We start from the raw sequence: 14,441 nt of genomic DNA, 5'->3' as shown, positions 1-14,441 counted from the left end.
TCCCAAGTCCCAGGAGCTGTGTTCTGGGTATCTCTATCTGCTCATCCAATTCCTTTGAATTTCAAATGGTAAGACTCCCTCTTACCCTCTGGGGGTAAAAAATAATCTATAAGAAGTTGTTGAAGGGTGGACAAACTCCACAGGCAGAGAACCACTTGCTATGCCCCGAGACTGGACTTGGGCTATTCAATCTGCGAGGAACTACTTGCTAAAATTCTCTAAGCTAGCCACAGCCCTCCAGGCCAGGGTTCTGAGCCTAGGTCTGACGGAGACACCAGGGTCCTGGGCAGGCACCTCAGGTCAAGGGATACCTTTGTCCTAACTCATCTGGGACCTGCTAGAGCTTGCTGCCCGAGTATTTACCTGAACCTTTTTCCTTTTGATGTTTTCTGATTTCTTTTTTTAGGAACAACATGCTTCATGTTGATTACCTGCTGGGTAAAGCCGTACAATACAATGAATCATTTTTGGGAATTTTATGAAATCGTGAACTTCTTGGCTGCTGGCGCTAAGGGTCAGAAGTGGCCACTTCACACTCGCTTCCCCCAACCTAATCTGAACCATACACACACAGAAGTCTGTGGTTCTCAGCTTCGGCTGTAGACCAGAATCTCCTGGGGTTTTAAAAAATACCACTGCTCTACCGCAGGCCAATTAAATTAGAATCTCTTAAGAGTATCCAGGCATCAGCGCTTTTTAAAAGTGCCCCTGGTGTTTTTAACGGGTAACTAGGGTTGAGAACCGCTGGGCCAGGCTAGCCTTGTCCCGACAACCGTTCATTCAGTGCCATCTTTGTGTCATGGCCTCTAAAGAAAAGGATACCAACTCTGGAGTGTGTGAAGGGGGCTGCTTGCAGCCAGGTCCAGCTGGCCTGGGGGTCCTGCCTTCCTGCCCAGCTTCCTGAGGGCCAGGGGGAATCCATATGGCACACCTGTAATCCATCAAGTACCCCGGGTCTCACCTGTTGCCAGGCTTTGTTTTATTGCTCATGTTGGTGTATTTGGGGAGGATCTTAGTGCAGTCTGAGTGGTTACAAGGTCTGTTTCATTGGACTCTATTTCACTTTATAGCTTTATTGAGGTGTAATGGACATACAATAAATTGTACCTATTTAAGGCATACAGTCCGATTAAGTTGTGACATATTTATATAGCCATGAAACCATTGCCACAATCTAATGAATATATTTGTCATCCCCGTAAGTGTCCTTTAAGCTTCTTTGTCATCCATCTCTCTTTTCCCTCCTTCCCAGATAACCACTGATCTGCTTTCTGTCACTGTAGATAGTTTTCATTTTCCAGGATTTTATATAAATGGAATCCTACGTATTCGTACTTTTTTGTCTGGCTTCTTTTACTCAAATATAGTTATTTTGAGATACATCCATGTTAGTGCACGTGTCAGTAATTTATTATTTTTTGTAGCTGAGTTAGTGTCATTTTGTGGACATAATCACATTTTTTAATTCATTCCCCTGTTGATGGACCTGGGTTTCCAGTTTGGGGATATGACAAATAAGGCTACCATGAATATGCGTATATGAGTCTTTGCGCAGACATGTGCTTTCATTTTTCTTGGATAAGTGACTAGGAGTGGGATAGTTGAGTCATATGGTAGGTGGGTGTTTACCTTTTCAAGAGGCTGCCTGTTTTCCAAAGTGGTTGCCCCACTTCACATTCCCCACTAGTGTATGAGAATGGTCCTCTTTATTTTATTTATTTTTGTTGTTTAAGATTTTATTTATTTATTTGAGAGAGAGACAGTGAGAGAGCATGAGCAGGGAGGAGAGGGAGAAGCAGGCTCCCTGCGAGCAGGGAGCCCGATGTGGAGCTTGATCCCAGGACCTCGAGATCATGACCCGAGCCAAAGGCAGACACCCAACCAACTGAGCCACCCAGGTACCCCAAGAACGGTCCTCTTTAAACGGATCGAAGAGCCCCTGTTTCCATCTTCTCTTGGCTGATGCGAGGTGCCTCCTTCTTTCATCGGGGTACACGGGAGAGAGAGGAGGGTGGGAGCAAAGGACCAGACATCTGTAGATGAATGGAAAGGTGGATGGATGTATTCCATAGAGTTGTGTTGGTGTCTCTCTTTTTCTCCGTCTTTTTCTTTCTTTCCATCTGTTGTAGGCACTGGAGAAGCAGGCAGTGGCCCAGATTATGTCACCCAGGTCACATTATTAATTCACGTCTTTTTGTGGCTAAATGATATTTTTAACCCCTCACCTGCAGGTGCCCAGACACCATGCCAGAATCCTGTACACCTGACACTGGGAGGAAGTAGAAGACTTCCTTGTCTCCTCTGCTCCCCATCCTCACCATGTCTTCGACTCAGGGCAATGGGGAACACTGGAAGTCCCTGGAGTCGGTGGGCATCAGCCGCAAGGAGCTGGCCATGGCCGAAGCCCTGCAGATGGAGTACGACGCGCTGTCCCGGCTCCGGCATGACAAGGAGGAGAGCAAAGCCAAGCAGAACACAGACTCCGCTCTCATCAGCTGGGATGAGCCCGTCCTAGACTTCTACAGCAAGCCGGCAGGAAGGCAGAAGGACCTCAAACTCTTACGTGGTCTTTCTGGCTCCGATCCTACCCTCAATTACAACTCACTCTCCCCACAGGAAGGGTTATCCAACCACTCTACCTCCCAGGGCTCCCAGCCTGGCCCGGATCCCTGGCCAAAAGGCTCTCTGGCTCGAGACTATCTCTACATCTTTGATGGTTCAGATGAGGGGCTCTCTTTGTCCCCGGGGGACATAGGACTGGGGGACATAGATGGCTCTTCCAAGAAACTGTCCCCACCTCCTCTGCCTCCCCGTGTCTCTATCTGGGACACCCCTCCACTGCCTCCCAGAAAGGTGTCTCCCTCGTCCTCCAAGATCTCCCAGCCCAATGACTTCAACACGTTCTCTTTGGTGGAGCAACCTCCAGGCAAACTGCTGGGGCGTCGCATCCTAGAGGAGGAAGAGGAGCGGGGGGGCGGGGGTCCGGGGCGCGTCCTGGGGCCTGTGGACTATGACGGTATCAATGATGCGATCACGCGCCTCAACCTGAAGTCCACCTACGATGCGGAGATGTTGCGTGACACCACCAGGGGCTGGAAGGAGGGCCGGGGGCCCCTGGACTTTGGCGGCAAGGACACTCCTGGGAAACCTGTGGCCCGGAGCAAGACCATGCCCCCTCAGGTGCCGCCGCGCACCTATACCTCCCGCTATGCCAATGGGAAAAATAAGACCCCGGGCAAGAACCGCCGGATTTCCGCCACGCCGGTGAGGACCTCGTTGTGTTCCTTCTGCTCTCCTTTCCAAGCGCCATTCGGGAAACAAAGAGTAGTCCTTCTTTCATCTTTGTTGTTCCAAATCGAAATCTGCTACCCACTCACCCCGTTAGTCCTCTCCTCCCCTCTGCCCCTGTCTTCTGGCCCCTGGGCCCTGGCTGGGGAGAGGAAGAGGGGCACCAGGGGAGACGGGGCTCCTTTTCAGGGCTGAGTTTTGTGCCCAGACAGCCCTTGTGGGGGCAGGTGTTTTGGGAATCTCGGTTCCTAGCGTGTGCTCACTTCCGCAGGTAAGGATGGAACTGGGCTGAGGGGGTTCGTGGTGACTCTGTGGCCAAATGGCCTTGTGGACTGGAGCAGGTTGCTTCTGCTTTCTGACCTGCTTTGCCCAAAGTGCTGCGTGGTGATAGGCTCAATCGTGGCATTAACCAGTGGTTAGTGCTCGCTGGTCACCAGACCCCAGTCCAGACCCCACAACAATCCTGGACTGGATAGTCCAAGGCACACAGCTCTGGTCTCTCTTGTTCCAAAGCTTGCTGGTTCTTGCTCTCTGTCTCCTTCTGTCTCCCTCTGTCTCTCAGTCTCTCTGTCTCTCTACCCTCTCTGTCTCTGCCTTTCTCTCTCCGTCTCCTCTCTGTCCCTCTGGCTCTGTTTCTATCTCTCCCTCTGTCTTTCTCCCTGTCTCTCTCTCTCTTACTGTGGGGAACTATACAGAACAAGATTTACCATCTTGGCCAATCTGACATGTACAGTTCGGTGACATGAGCAACATTCACATTGTTGCGCAGCCATCCCCACCGGCCACCTGCTTTCACAGTGAAAATATTTAGAAAAGATACGCAGTGTGACAATAATCATTTTGCTTTTATCCGTACACAGTATAAAATAGCAAAGTATCCACACGGAAGTATGGGGTAGGTTCCAGGACAGCTTTGATCTTTTTTCTGGTTTAAAAGAGTGTCAGCAGCATCTCCATGGGTGGGACCTGAAGGCCCCTTGGAGTTTCACCCTTGGTTCTGGAAGCCCCGACCGCAGAGGGAGTCAAGAGGTATCTTACGGCCAGTGGCTTCCGTAGGAACAGCATTCCACTTCATTCCATCCCTGTTTCCTCCTTATCCATTGTCTAAGAGACACGGGGGCTTTCCCGCCCTGTGTCCCAGCAATCGGGATCCTTCACAACTCTGGGAAAGTCACGTGGTCCTTCCTTCCTGTGCTTCTGCTAAGAGAGTCCCCCAAAGCAGAATCAGCTTCTGGGAGAAGTCACGACTCTGGAGCTCAGGGCTTTTTAAAGGCCCTGCTCTGAGAGGTGGGGCTGCTCCCGCTATTTATAGGGACGGGGAGATTCCTGTTCCCAGCTCCTAGTTCCTCACCCAGAGCGGGGCCTGCTCGGAGTCAGGCCACCCGGGTAGGTGGTCACCTCTGTCGCTCCCTCTCTCTCTTGCCTCCTTCCACCACCGCACCCTTCCCCTAACCCCTGCGTGTCACCAGGGTTCTGAGAGGGAGCTTGGTCCAGAGTGTCCTTGAAGAAGCTAGGGCAGAGCAAAAAGCTCTTGCCAGTTCTTGGGGTGGGGGGGATGCGGCCTTGGTCGTCCCCCCCACAGCTTGGTGCGGGGGCTCATCCCACCGGGCGGGGGGGCCTCTCGGGCCCTCGGCCCATCCCGCCACCCCGCCTCCACCGGGCTTTCGGACGGAGGGACCTTCCTTATCCCAGGCCTGCGGAGCTGGCTCTGGAAATGGTCGGCTCCAAATGCCAGCCTGGTGCCCCCGCTGCAAGCCTCTGCCCAGCAGACCCCCCCAGCCAGCGTCCGGCGATGCCACCAGGGCCTGCCGGCAGCGCAGACGTAAGTGGCTTTTGTTTTCTTACGGAGCCAGGGGGTGGTACTGAAGGGCATGGAAATGGCCTTCAGTAGCCACTCTGTTCTCTATCCCCCTCGCCTTCCCCTCCTCTCTCTGTCTCTCTGTCTCTCTGTCTCTGTCCCCCCCTCACTTTTGTGGGTTAATTGCTGACACTGGCACTGTTGCTGGGAGTGGGACACAGGCTGGAACTTGGCAGAGCAAGGGCCTCACGTGCCAACCGCCCCCGCTGCGCCCTCCCCTCTGCACCCCTCCACACTCACCCGGGGAGCAAGGCTAATGAGAGGGGTCACTCAGAGGAAACAATTTGGATATTCAGATGAGGCGCTCAGTGGCTGCCGTGGGGCCCTGGGGGCCGGCAGGACAGGGGAGCAGCCAGCGGGAGGGCGAGAGGTGAGGCATTGCTCTGAGCCCAGGCCTGCGCTCCCCGGAAGCAGCTGCTGGCCGTGGCCGCCCGTACCGGAAGCAGGCTGGGCTCCATCTGAGCTGCAGCTTCGTCCCCGTGGGGTGGCCTGTCAGGCAGGAACCTGCCGGGCCCCAGCTGTCCCCAGCACTTCCTCCTCCCTGGGGCCCAGGCTACAGGCCTTGGTTGAGAGCTTCCGAGGGCTTCTTTAGCACTCGTCGCGGTGACTGAAAGCAGCTCTGTGCTGGGAGACAGGTCGCGTCTCATCTGAGAGAATCCCCCCCCACCATACCCAGATTCCCGGGTAGGAAGTGGGGCCCAGGCAGGGTCCCTGACATTCCAGCTGAACTCTCAGGAGCCAGGAGGAGCTAAGCCTTCTGCAGGTTCTCTCCTGCCCAGAAAGCCGCTTTGATACTTTCTTCCTCAAATCGCATTGACGGAGAAGGCACAGGTCTGAGTCACCGCCTCCATCTGAGGGCGCTCGGTCTCTCTCTGCTTTGGGTCCCTGGGGCTTGCTGTGGATGCTGAGGCCTTTGCCTCAGGCCCAGCTTCCCTGGGCACTGTTTGGGCAACCCACTGGCCCTGGACCCCACGCTGGGATGGAGACAAATAGCTGCCTGTAGAGCTCTCCACCACACCCCTGGGAGCACCCCCAGAAAGCCAGCCCAGGGACCAGCAATGCTGTGTGCTGCCTAACCTGGGCTGAGCTTATTAGATGCTGGCCGCCCCCACCCCACCCTAGGAGAGGAGGCTTGGCCACATTCTTGTCCATTCCACCCGGACTTCCAGCCTCAGCCAAGGCTTCAAGTTCTCTTTTTTTCCCCCTTGGCTCCTGGTCTCCTAGGACAGCAGATAAAGACATTCCTGGATTTCCCACATTTTCCTGTGCCCCTGAATGTTCAGTGCTTAAAAAGCCTCTACACCCAAGAGTTTCAGGGTTTAGATCTGGGAGCAGCCTGTGGGAAGGGGGTGCCGTGACGGAAAAGGCACTGAGTCAGCTGCTCTTCTCTTAAAGGTGGACTCACGGCGCCATGCTGTTGCCAATGGCCATGAATTGTTTGAGGTCTCAGAGGAAAGAGATGAGGAAGTTGCTGCGTTTTGCCACATGCTGGATGTGTAAGAGTTAAAGAATGGGATGTTGGGGAGGGCTCTGGGGGCTGGGGAGGAGGGCCAGCCCACTCAGAACTTTTCTCGAGGTAGGAAGAAGAGCCATATTGAATCCATCTCAATTCACAGCTATGGGGTGTTTCCTACAATAGGTGTTTGTGGGCTTTTTGAAATCTTAGAAGTTTCACATTTTGGGCAAAGTTTATCAACCATTGATCCAACAGACAAATTATCCCAGTGGCTTCAGGGTCGGTTGCCCTCAGGAGCAAATGCACCCTGGATGGAGCGAAGAGTATATTACCTGGAGCTAAAAGAGAAAGGAAATGGAGCCGGGAGAATTTCCCACTGAATTGAGCACAGAAAGCTTTGTCACTGTAGAACTTAGAATTGTCCCTACCATGCAGCGGGGCTTGGGAAACATTTTGTAGCTGTAGCAAATGTGTCAAGAACATGGCTTCCCAGAGCTGCTTCCCCACTGCCCCCAGTCCCGGGCTGCAGACCTGGAGGGCCGGGCTGAGCAGGGACAGAAGGGACCTTGGCCTCAGGGTGGGAGGGTTCCAGCAGGTGTCTTCTTGACTGCTCTCTTCTGAAGGCACAGTGAGGGTCCTTCTCCCTCTCTTTCTGCACAGCCTTCGATCTGGCTCGGACATCCAAGACTACTCCCTCACTGGATATGTCTGGAGTGCTGTCACCCCGAGCCCAGAGCACCTCGGGGATGAGGTCAACCTGAAGGTGACTGTGTTGTGTGACAGCCTACAGGAGCCGCTCACTTTTACCTGCAACTGTAAGTGAGGAGGGCAGATGAGCATCCCTTGAGGTGGAGCAGGGATGGCTGTGGTCTGGACTATAGGATCCTTTGACCTCAAGTCCCACCCCACCTGTGGCCCTGATGAGGGGCATCGGGGACGGTCCTCTGGGGGACTGGCTCTGGGGCCAGCTTTAGGGGCCCACAGTCATTTTCCCCAAGCCCAAACTGTGTGTTCGCCTGCTTTATCTGGATAGCCGTGGTGCTGGAGAATGTTTAGCCAGGAATAGGGCGATCAGCGTGGGGATGCTGAGCCCCACTTTCCCTGGCTCCCCCCATCATTGTTCCCCTGCCCCACCCCTTACAGGTTCTTCCACTGTAGACTTGCTCATCCACCAGACTCTGTGCTACACCCACGATGAACTGAGGGGTGTGGACGTGGGGAACTTTGTGCTGAAGCCCTGTGGGCTGGAGGAGTTCCTGCAGAAGTGAGTGAACTGTGGGGAAAGCGGGTAGGAAGCGGCACCTGCCTTCAGCGTGGTAGGATTGTCAAGGGGCTTCCTTGGGGTGGTGCTGGGCTCGCGGCCTGGGGCTGGCAGCCCCTCCCTGATCCCACGGCTGCTTTCTGGGCACACGCACAGCCACGTCGCACTTTCCCCAGGCACTCTGTCTTCCAGCAGGGCTGGCTGGCTTCTGAGCCAAGTCTGCTGTGGAAAGAGCTTGGAGCTGGGACCAGGCAAAGACTAAGTCATATCTGCTTGCAGGCGTCTGCATGTGGAGAGATGCGGGTGTGGGGCTGAGGCGGGGAGGGGACTGTCGGGGGCTACTTCTAGATTGTGTGTCTTTATGGTCAGGGGCAGATGGAGGACTGGGCAGAAGTGCCCTTGCGGAACTTAGGGGAAAAATTACAGTTGCTCCCTCTTCCCCGTTTCCCTGCCAATAGGCCTTTCCCCCACTGGCATGTGCAGCTGGTTATCCACCAAAGGCTTGCGTCCAGCTCCTCTCTACCCAGTGCCCTGGGCAGCAGGCAGCCTCCTGGAAAGTCTGATGTGGACCAGCTACAGCTCTGCCCTTTCTACTGCCCTGGGGCTCTGGGTGCTGGGGCGAGAGTGGGAGGGAATACACCCCTCTGGGAGTAGGGCTGTGGGCAGGCTCTAGAATCAGCCAGAAGGCAGCAGATAAGGAAAAAGATGTGCTTTCCTCCCCAAGCCTCTGGCTGCCTACTGTCCACTTCCCCTGGCCACTCAAAGAAAGCAGGCCTTGGAGGTGGGGAAAGGAGGGGCCTGGGTCTCAGTTCTTAGGAGTGCCGGATGAGCGCCACCACTGGCTCGAGATGCAGGGATGCTTCACCAATGGCCAGAGCAGTTCTTGACTGGTTTCTTTCACCCTGGGGAAAGGAAGGGCAGGGCCCTGAGTGGCACAGCCCCAGGAGCACTGTTCAGGTGTGTTCAATGTGTACTCACCTTCCGTAGAGGCGTAAGAAGGGGTCCTAGACTCAGGGTCTCCTGGCAGAGAGCACCCCAGGCACTGTTGTAAGGGAACAAGGGGCGTAATGGATCACACCAGTATGGGTGGTTTGGGTTCTAGCTTGCCACTTACTAGTTGTAAAACCCTGATCCTCAGTTTCTTCCATAAAACGTAGTAAGGACTGCATGTAAGAATGACCCAATAAGCAGGGAAGGACCAGCCCAAAGGGAAGAGAGCATGGGGATCCAGATCAGCTGGATACTCTCATAGTCCTTGAGCCCCCAGGGCCAAAGATGGTAGACAGGCCATCAGGTTCTGACTTCCTGTGAAGACCTCACTGGAGTGTTCAGTGTGAGGTGCAACCGGATCAGTGGTCCTAGGGTCATGCCCCTCCCACTCTAAGCTGAATGCACGCAGAGGAAGGCCTTCCACAGAGAAGGTCAATTAAGTCCCCAGGCGACCCCAGTGTCCATGACTCATGGTCCCGAAGCCTCCCTCTTCCACGGAGGCTCTTCTCTTCCCTCCCACCCAGCAGAAAAGCCTTGACCCCTGAGTACCAGACAGCTGCCTTGGGTGGGGGTGGACAGACCCTCTGGGGGTTCCAGAAAGCTGCTGGCTCCCAAGGAAGCCCTGTGGTTTCCTACCCTGGCTGAGCAGGGGCTGATGCTGAGGGGGCGTGGTAGGTCCAGGATGCAGGCTGCTCTCAGATAAGAACCTTGAGACGGTCCCAGGGGAGGGCTGGGTTTCCTGCTGCCTCCCCCACCCCTACCACACTCTTCCTTCCTCCTGAGGCACTCCCACCAGACCCCCCCTTGCCCAGCCTCTCCAGCCCCAGGGTTTAGCTCCAGCTCAGCCTTGGCGGGTTGGGGCCTAGATCCTTGAGGCTTGGCCCCTCAGGATGTGGAGAACCCCTTCAGTCCCAGCTGGACCCAGACTGGTCTCAGGCCGCCACCTCTTGGGTTGCTGCACAGACTCCTCCCCTCTGCTCCTCTCCTCTCCCCTCCATTTCTGGCCTAGATTCCCAGCTCTGCCGAGGAAGGAAGTCCCTTTCCGGCTTCTGTTACCCAGCTGCTGGGACCCGGCCCAGGCCTTCAGTGCTGGTCTGCAGGACAGACTCCCTCTGCCCCTTCTCCTGGGTTTCCTTTCTGATTATGATGTAATTCGGGAGGGAGGAAAAGGCTGGGTCACAGAGGGACTCCCGAGGCCTCCTCTGAGACTCGGGTCGACAGGGTCGCCTGTGTTGTCACTCAAGCAGTGAATGGCCTGCAGATGGGTGTTGGTCAGGAAGTCTGTAGAGATGTGTGTTGTCATTCACAGTCGGACAGGACCCACGGATGAAGGGATGAAGAGATTTTTTGGGGCTCGGGAATAACAGACCTAGAATCTTGGTGGGTTTATTTGGTTGGCCTCAGCACCCCAGTCGCTGATGGTAAGGGGGTAGGAGACTGAGGACCACAGCGGGGGGAGAGTGTCGCTCAGTAAGCTCCATTCCCCAGCTGGAGCACTGGTGACTTCCAAAGTGTTCTGTATACCAAAGCTGAGAGAATGGGGTTTAATCACCGCCCCCCCCAGAAGTCTCTGTACCCCACTCCCTCCAGAAGGCCCACCCCTGGAGCGATCGGTGATGATGATACAGATAATAAATGCCTAGGAAAGTCGGCGTCTATACAGACCAAGGTTACATGTATTAGGTGGCTTTTCTTTAGACAGACTTCTGTTTTTTTCCCTGAGCTCTACAAGGACATTTTCCAGGAGCCCAGGTAGTAACCCCTCTCACTGTCCGCTTCCTCTTAATTCTCTCTCCCCAAGGTTAAGGTATACATCTCCCTTCCCACTGAGTGCCCGAGGTGTTAATGGTCTTGTCCCCCTGTTCCACCAGTAAGCATGCCCTGGGCAGCCACGAGTACATTCAATATTGCCGCAAGTTCGACATCGACATTCAGCTACAGCTGATGGAGCGGAAAGCTGTACGCAGTGACCTGGCCCGGACGGTTCGTGCGGGGCGGCGGTGGCAGGGGCAGTGGATGGCTGCATGGGGATGGGGAGGTGGCGTGGGTGGAAGGTGATACGGAGCGCATTCAGTGGGAGTAGGGTAGGAGCGCTGGGTTATGATCAAGGTACCACTCCTCTCTGAATAGGACGCTTCTTACACAGGTGAATGATGACCAGAGCCCCTCCACCTTGAACTACCTCGTCCATCTGCAAGAGAGGCCAGTCAAACAGACCATCAGCAGGTGAGCGTGGGTGCCATCTTGGATGTGGGCCAAACAGGAACTGTGAGGGGACCCCAACGGATAACTTGCTTGCCTTTCTGCCAGTGCCAGGGGTTCTTACAGGTGTCTGGGATGAGACCCAAGAGTATTCTAGGAGAAGATCCCCACTCTAGGGTGTGTTACATCTCTTCCCTCTAGTACTGTGCCATCATTCTCCAGGTGAGAGGTGGTGAACCTATAGAAAGAGCGGGAACCCCTTTAAACTAGAGCCTGAATCCTGAGCTGTGGGGAAGGAGGGAGAGAATGGGTCTCCCAGTACCTTGGGACTGTCCTGACCTCTCCTATGACTTTTCCCTGTCCCCAACTCCCCAGGCAGGCCCTGGATCTTCTGTTCGACACATACCATAATGAAGTGGATGCTTTCCTGCTGGCTGATGTGAGTATCCATTGTGGGGCTGGCCCAGCTGCCCAGAGCTCCTCCCCTGCTTTCCCAAAGTTGTCCTGGGATCAGCCAGCCCTAAAGGGCTCTGGAGTAGACACTGAAAATCTGTCAGCAGAGCACTTCTTTCCATTCCTCTAGCCCCCCTAGCACTTCTTCCCATTCCCCTAGCCCAAGGCTGCTGGGTGTTGGGCAGTTGGCAAGAGGGGTTCTGCTCCTCTGTGGAAGTAGGTCAAGAACCATGCCCTGATCCCTGTCTCTGGAGTAGGGCGTCTCCAAAGCTAAGGGACATAGAGGTGTCCCCCCAGCTGCTGTACTTGAATGTACACCAGAGTGTGCATCCTATGAGCAATGCCCAGGAACCTCTGATTTGAGACGCTCCGATGTGCTGGAGTCACAGGTAGGAAACCGTCAGGAGGTGAAGGGTCACCGTGGTAGGCAAGGGCCGGGACTCTCCTCACTTGGATTCTCGTGGAGTTTTAGGCCGCGAAACCATGAGAATAAACATTTGCCCCAAATGTCATGAAGGTTAAAAAATAAAAAAGGACAGCGATCTTCAAAACTAATCCCGGTCTCGTGGTTCCAGTGCACAGTGGTCATGGACTCTTGCCTTTGGGGGAGTTGAGCATTATATCTAGTTCAGTCCTCCACCCACCACCGGAATCCCTTCTCCAGCAGCCTCCGCTCCACACCCACGTTTACCGGGACGAGCGGGAAGGTCTCTGAGCACCTTTTGTGTACGCGTCTGGCTCTATGTTAGTGGCTACTGTGGGTAGAGAAGCATAAAGATTGTCTTCGCCTTCAGGGAGTGAGTGTTCCTGCTAGCAAGACAGGGTAGTAACACAAGGCTATTAGGAGACAGAACGGGGTGGTTCTGAGTTCATCACGGGCTCTTGGAGAGGGGTAGGAACACTGGCCAGGGGCTGTGAGAAGGAGGCTGGGTGTTCGCTGGTCCACGATTTGAACTTCCGTAGGTAATCAGGACACGACAGGTGAGATGATTCCAAGTGAGAAAACTGCAGGAGGCCAAGTGCAGAGGAGAACGCATGGGTGTGGCCTGCCTGTGGTGCCGAGATGGCATCCTCCTGGAAGGTCTAGGTGACAGTACGAGTTGTAAGGCGGCCTGGGCAAAGGGGCCTGAATATGGTCTCTGGCTTCCTTGCTATTCCCTATGGATTGGTTTTATTAAAACTGCATGTCTCTGGGGGAATGTGTGTGTGTTATGTGTTTGTACAGTAGCTGCCAGGAGGGAGTCTGGGAGTCGGAGGGGGTTCAGGGAGGATGGCCGAAAGACCTAGAAGCCTGGGCATGGCTCATCTAATTCAAGAGGAGAAGTTGTTCGCTAATGCCGGACGTGTGAAAATCGAGCATGGGAGTCCACTCTTACTCCTGAGGGTCATGAAGCCCTACTCCCCACAGCCCTTTCCTTCAACAGTGTGGGTGCTGGGGGCTGAGGGTGCTCGCCTGCCAGCCTCGCTCTGCCGCCTCCCACAGGGGGATTTCCCACTGAAGGCCGACAGGGTGGTCCAGTCCGTCAAAGCCATCTGCAACGCCCTAGCCGCCGTGGAGACCCCTGAGATCACCAGCGCCCTCAACCAGCTGCCCCCCTGCCCCTCCCGCATGCAGCCGAAAATTCAGAAGGTAACGGGGCTCAGAGCGCTAATGTGGGGGAGGAGGAGAACAGTAGTCACAGGTAGCTGGGTGACGAGGTGCCCACTTACTCAAAAGGTCCTCTCTCCACCGCCATCTTGCAAGTTTGGAATTTACCACAAGAGTTCATGTGTCCCCTCTTCCTGAGGATGAGGGCAGTTGAGGGTCCGCCCCGGCACTGATTGCCAGGAACCCGGGCTGGCAAAAGCTTTATTCATCATCACCGAGGCATTGCCTGGCGCTTTGCATACCCACCAGGGTGCAAAACCAAACCCTTCCCTGAGCCAGGGGCTCTGTGACTCCACAGTGGGGGCCGCATGCCGCACACACAGGGCCAGCAAGGTGGCCACCGTGACCTGGGCTGGAGTGGCCTTAGGGTGGGAGTGTCTCATTTGGGTGGACACGACTTTAACCTTGGTCTGGCTCCCTCTGTCCATCATGTGGCTCTGGTACAAACCATGACACAGTCTTCCCTGGGGAGTCTCTGCTCCTCACATTTCAGGCCAGTCTGGTCCAGATGAGCACAGCTGTGGAAAGCCCTTCTTCCAGCTGTGCCGAAAAAGGCCACAGCCCTGAAGTCCCCTCCCTCTCCTTTTCCCCCAATAGGATCCCACTGTCTTGGCTGTGAGGGAAAACCGAGGTAAGGGAACTTCTCTCTGTCTTTATTCAGCAGGGGCAGCTGAAAATAGGTCTCTGCCCAGATTCCTTTTTCTCCCTGGCCCCTTGATTTATGGGTCCAGGTCTGCCTCTGTGTGTGTGTGTGTGTGTGTGTGTGTGTGTGTGTGTGTGTGTGTTTTCCAGCTGGAGAGCACATTTCTTTCCACAAAATGTTTTCTCATTATTTTTACTAGTTATTCCTGTGGTGTCCCTGGGAGATGGTGATGAGGCGGTATATGTGGGAGGCTGGGGGTGGTGAGGCAAAATTAGCCCTGGGTTCCAGATGAGAAAACTCTTACTAGGCTTAGGTCTGTCATTATTCTTCAGGAGGCTCATGATGCGTTTCCAACTCAGAATGGGCCTGGGGAGAAGGTGATAAAGAATTTTTCACTAGGAGTGAGTCTTTCAAGCAGAACTTTGCTCTCTGGGATTCTTGGTCGGTGATTCCCAGTCTTTTGGATTCCATGAATTTTGGATTCCATGAATTAATAACCTGCCCCACAACGCATTATTTTATTTCATTTTAAAGATCGTTTGTTTATTTATTTGAGAGAGAGAGAGAGCACAAGCAGGGGGAGCGGCAGGCAGAGGGAGAGGGAGAAGCAGGCTCTCCACTGAGCAAGGAGCCTCATGCAGG

General features: G+C 54.6%; 1 protein-coding gene across 19 annotated transcripts in view; it reads left to right on the top strand.

The window, feature by feature from the left end:
- The window catches only part of PIK3C2B (phosphatidylinositol-4-phosphate 3-kinase catalytic subunit type 2 beta), an 88,974-nt gene that overhangs the window by 20,049 nt on the left and 54,484 nt on the right, over positions 1–14,441 (top strand). For all 19 annotated transcript variants that reach the window (XR_012375851.1, XR_012375845.1, XR_012375847.1 and 16 more), the window contains 9 exons: positions 2,232–3,264; positions 6,542–6,642; positions 7,263–7,417; positions 7,746–7,866; positions 10,725–10,836; positions 11,000–11,079; positions 11,431–11,494; positions 12,992–13,138; positions 13,754–13,787. Coding sequence is in view for 5 of the 19 variants with exons in the window: in XM_073884630.1 (XP_073740731.1) it covers positions 2,320–3,264; positions 6,542–6,642; positions 7,263–7,417; positions 7,746–7,866; positions 10,725–10,836; positions 11,000–11,079; positions 11,431–11,494; positions 12,992–13,138; positions 13,754–13,787 (1,759 nt within the window). In the remaining 14 variants the exon portion in view is untranslated. The remainder of the gene's footprint in view (positions 1–2,231; positions 3,265–6,541; positions 6,643–7,262; positions 7,418–7,745; positions 7,867–10,724; positions 10,837–10,999; positions 11,080–11,430; positions 11,495–12,991; positions 13,139–13,753; positions 13,788–14,441) is intronic.

Source organism: Callorhinus ursinus, unplaced genomic scaffold (assembly GCF_003265705.2).
Source record: "Callorhinus ursinus isolate GAN/ISIS: 27379988/994484 unplaced genomic scaffold, GSC_fseal_2.0 scaffold57, whole genome shotgun sequence".
Taxonomy (NCBI): Eukaryota; Metazoa; Chordata; class Mammalia; order Carnivora; family Otariidae; genus Callorhinus; species Callorhinus ursinus.
This window is presented reverse-complemented; position numbering and strand designations above follow the sequence as displayed.